The sequence below is a fragment of the Hyposmocoma kahamanoa genome, unplaced genomic scaffold (genome assembly GCF_003589595.1).
Source record: "Hyposmocoma kahamanoa isolate Upper Pololo Valley unplaced genomic scaffold, ASM358959v1 94, whole genome shotgun sequence".
Taxonomy (NCBI): Eukaryota; Metazoa; Arthropoda; class Insecta; order Lepidoptera; family Cosmopterigidae; genus Hyposmocoma; species Hyposmocoma kahamanoa.
Genome location: NW_020654878.1, coordinates 6,630,377 through 6,633,767, shown reverse-complemented (window position 1 = coordinate 6,633,767; position 3,391 = coordinate 6,630,377). Strand labels below are relative to the sequence as shown.

At 35.2% G+C, this 3,391-nt stretch overlaps 1 protein-coding gene across 1 annotated transcript in view; it reads left to right on the top strand.

Annotated features, from left to right (window-relative positions):
- LOC113237977 (scolexin B-like) overlaps window positions 1-2,808 on the top strand; it is a 6,942-nt gene extending 4,134 nt beyond the window's left edge. Inside the window, exons 5-7 of the mRNA XM_026474694.1 lie at window positions 462-614; window positions 1,822-1,962; window positions 2,608-2,808. Coding sequence (XP_026330479.1) covers window positions 462-614; window positions 1,822-1,962; window positions 2,608-2,763 — 450 coding nt within the window. The 3' untranslated portion in view covers window positions 2,764-2,808. The remainder of the gene's footprint in view (window positions 1-461; window positions 615-1,821; window positions 1,963-2,607) is intronic.
- Window positions 2,809-3,391: the final 583 nt, after the last annotated feature.

Here is a 3,391-nt window from a genome sequence, read left to right as displayed (position 1 = left end):
GGTAAGGGTACTGGTGAAATTACAGGCACATGGAACTTGTCAACTTATGTATCAAGCAGCGCCCCTGAGATCTTTGCGATTTAAAACTCTGAGTCATACTGCAACTGTTATGGACAGGCATGTAGCTTACCATCAGGCGCACGACTTGTTCGTCCCGTCACTTGATATTATAAAATATATATATATATAACTTTAATACTTTCATATATACAAAAGCACTATTGAGGTGTTATTTTATTATACCAAAGATACGAATTGTAAGTACGGCATTGGTGTGAATATTTGTTCCGTGAACACTGTAACTTGGATCTTTTCAAAGCGAGAGTGAACATGCATACCATTCTGCTCTATTTCATGAATACATTAACAGCTGGTCATCGTTCGATAAAGAAATATTAGGTATGTACATAACGTATCTACTCAATGTTTAAGAAGATCTTCTTACGACAATTATATCACAGGTAGCAGCTGACTGGGACTTTATGTTAGCTGAACTGGAAGAACCATTGCCGCTAGACGGCAAAAAGATAGCCGCTGCGGACTTAAATGACCAATCAGACGTGCCCGAGGGTCTAGCCGTCAGCTTCGCGGGTTACGGCGCAGAACACCATGGTGTAAGTACGACTTTCAAAATACTTAATACAATTTTATGTCTAAAATATTTTCATATATATGTATATACTCCTATACCCCCAGTTATAAGAATAAAGGAATCGCATCTCAGGAAAAAAACATATTTTTCCGCAGCAATAGAGCTCCTTGCGAAAGAGTTCATCCAGGATAATACTGCCACCTTACCAATTGGAAATAAAATCAGATTTTTTGGGATATCATATTTTCACTATCTTTTCATCATACTTGATCGTAGTAGTAGTACAACGTGCAGCAAACCTAAGCGATATTTTTATCATATCTAGGGCCAATGATATTATACTTGTTATGCTCACTGTCTAGGGCGGTAAGACATTTTACAAATTACTACGCTCCCGCTACCGGGTGTCCACTGTGAGCGTGGACAAATGTTAAACCCCAAAAAGCTGTGAACTATTTGATTTTATTTATTTATTTTCTCATTTATTATGTCATATTTGTAAAGATTTTCTGTTTCATCCATACGTAAAGTCAAGGCAAAAAAGAGAAATAAAAAATTTTATTGTTTATATTATTATTACATTGAAAATGGCGGGTTTTAGTGCTTACAGTTTTTTCATACGTTATATTTTTAATTTATGTTTTGAGTTTCCTAATTATTTGTTACCTGTTTAAGCTGAAGGCATCCATAGCCAATGCTCAATAAATAAATAATAATATTATTATTATTTAATTTATAAAATGTATTCATACAAAAATCATAAATGTATATAATTTATTTACTTTATTTGTCATAAGCCATCCTCTACCAGTCAACCACTGGAAAAAAACAATAGCTTGGTGATACACATGCTACATTAATACAAGAAAAAACAAGAAACTTGACTTCTTTGTATAACTTTTATTTCCTTGGTAATTAAAATTTTCTAAGTACAATATTAGTGAACTACGTTGTAGTTTTTTACGTATAATTTTCGTTTTTTTGTAACTTCTTCTCAAGTGTCATAAAAAAGATAGGATGACACAAGGGCGGAATAGCAATAAAATTACAAACGTTTTGCAACATTAAAGGCCATTTGAATCTGTCCCTCTGTTCACAATTGCCCTTGTGACATAATCGTACGAAGCCGGTGGAAAGTTAATAAGACATTTAAGGCTTCTAACTATAACTACTACTCTAGTAATAATTACGTATGTACTTTGTGGTGCTAAGTAACAGGTTAATTGCAGGACTACATGCGCAACGAGATGCATAGCATGGATCTGGAGGTGAAGGCGGACAGCGTATGCCAGGAGGCTTTGATAGAGTATGAACCCAAGACCATGCTGTGCACGAAGGGCCGCGCACCTAGATACGATTCCGCTTGCAATGTAAGTAAATTACAGTTTTACTTTGGGAGAACTGTTGCATCTAATATTTGTCCTTGTCACATAATTTCAGATCTCCTAGGAAATAGTTCCTGTAAAACTTTCTAGGCGAGACGGAGTAGGCATTATTTAGGTGTGCATGCTCCATCTTCGACCGCATCGTCACTTTCCATCCAGGTTAGGACGCTCTCTCACCGAACGTTCGCTTGTAATGTAACAGTTCAAATTCGAGCATTACACCAGTGAGGAAGGAAAATCGAGCATTACAATGTGGAACCAGTATGATACAATGTGTAACATAGATAGAGCTCGAATGTTAAATGTTTTATTTAAAAAAAATTGTTTGAAAATAATCTTTAAAACTATATACTGAATAAATCTTTGTTAGAGAATATCTTCTTCGATGACATTAAAAGTACGAAAATAAATACAAGTTTAATGCCTACTATAAGCATATAATAATCCACCAACTAGTTCTAAAGGTTTCAATAGCAAATACAATTTTTTAGTTTTTTTGTACGATACTTGAACTTGAATGGCTTATAATTATCTACTTACTTGACAATGAAACGTATCAAAGTTTATAACAAACCGTTGCTTCACGTCATGTTCCTCAACAAAGTGCTACTTTACTGAACCTCATTTCAGGGCGACAGCGGCAGTGGTCTCGTAGCGAATGGCAAACTCTACGGCGTGGCGTCGTGGGTGCAAGACGACGCGCACCGATGCTTCAATGGCGCGCTCGTGGTTTTCTCGCGTGTTTCCGCCGTACGCGACTGGATCCGGCAGGTCACCAAGATATAAACAATAACACGAAGATACGACCACCATTCACTATTCTACACGTCGCGCTACTCGTTACAAATCATCTCTTTGGACGCCGTTAATGGACAATGGACCAAACATTATCTCTTCATGATTTATGACAGAACCTCTCAGGGTTTCTGACATGGAAAACTCGCGTCTTCTGCGAACAAGATGATTTCAGAGGTGGAAAATACGTTCTAAGTTGTTGTTCTTACGTAAATATTATTATATTATTTTAACATTAGTTACTTCTTAATAACCAATTACGCTAGGTAATATGTTTCTTAAGTTTCACAAGCGTATTGTATATTTGAACCTCTCCAGAACTATAAAAAGACTCAGTGCATACTGTAAATAAATATAAAAAGACAAATATAAATTTTATTTTATTTATTTGTAGTCAACCTAATTATAATCAAACGTTGAAACATATCTTGGAAACAAGTCGTTAGTTTATAATATAAAAATTGGTAAGGTACAAAGACTGATCTTTTTTGTTATTGTTATATAATATCTACTATCTCTATCGAATTGATACGAATTTTAATTAAAGTTGCCAGACGTTAATTCTCATGTATGAGAATTTCTACTTGTGTGCTATATACGAGGCAAATTGTATTCTCAT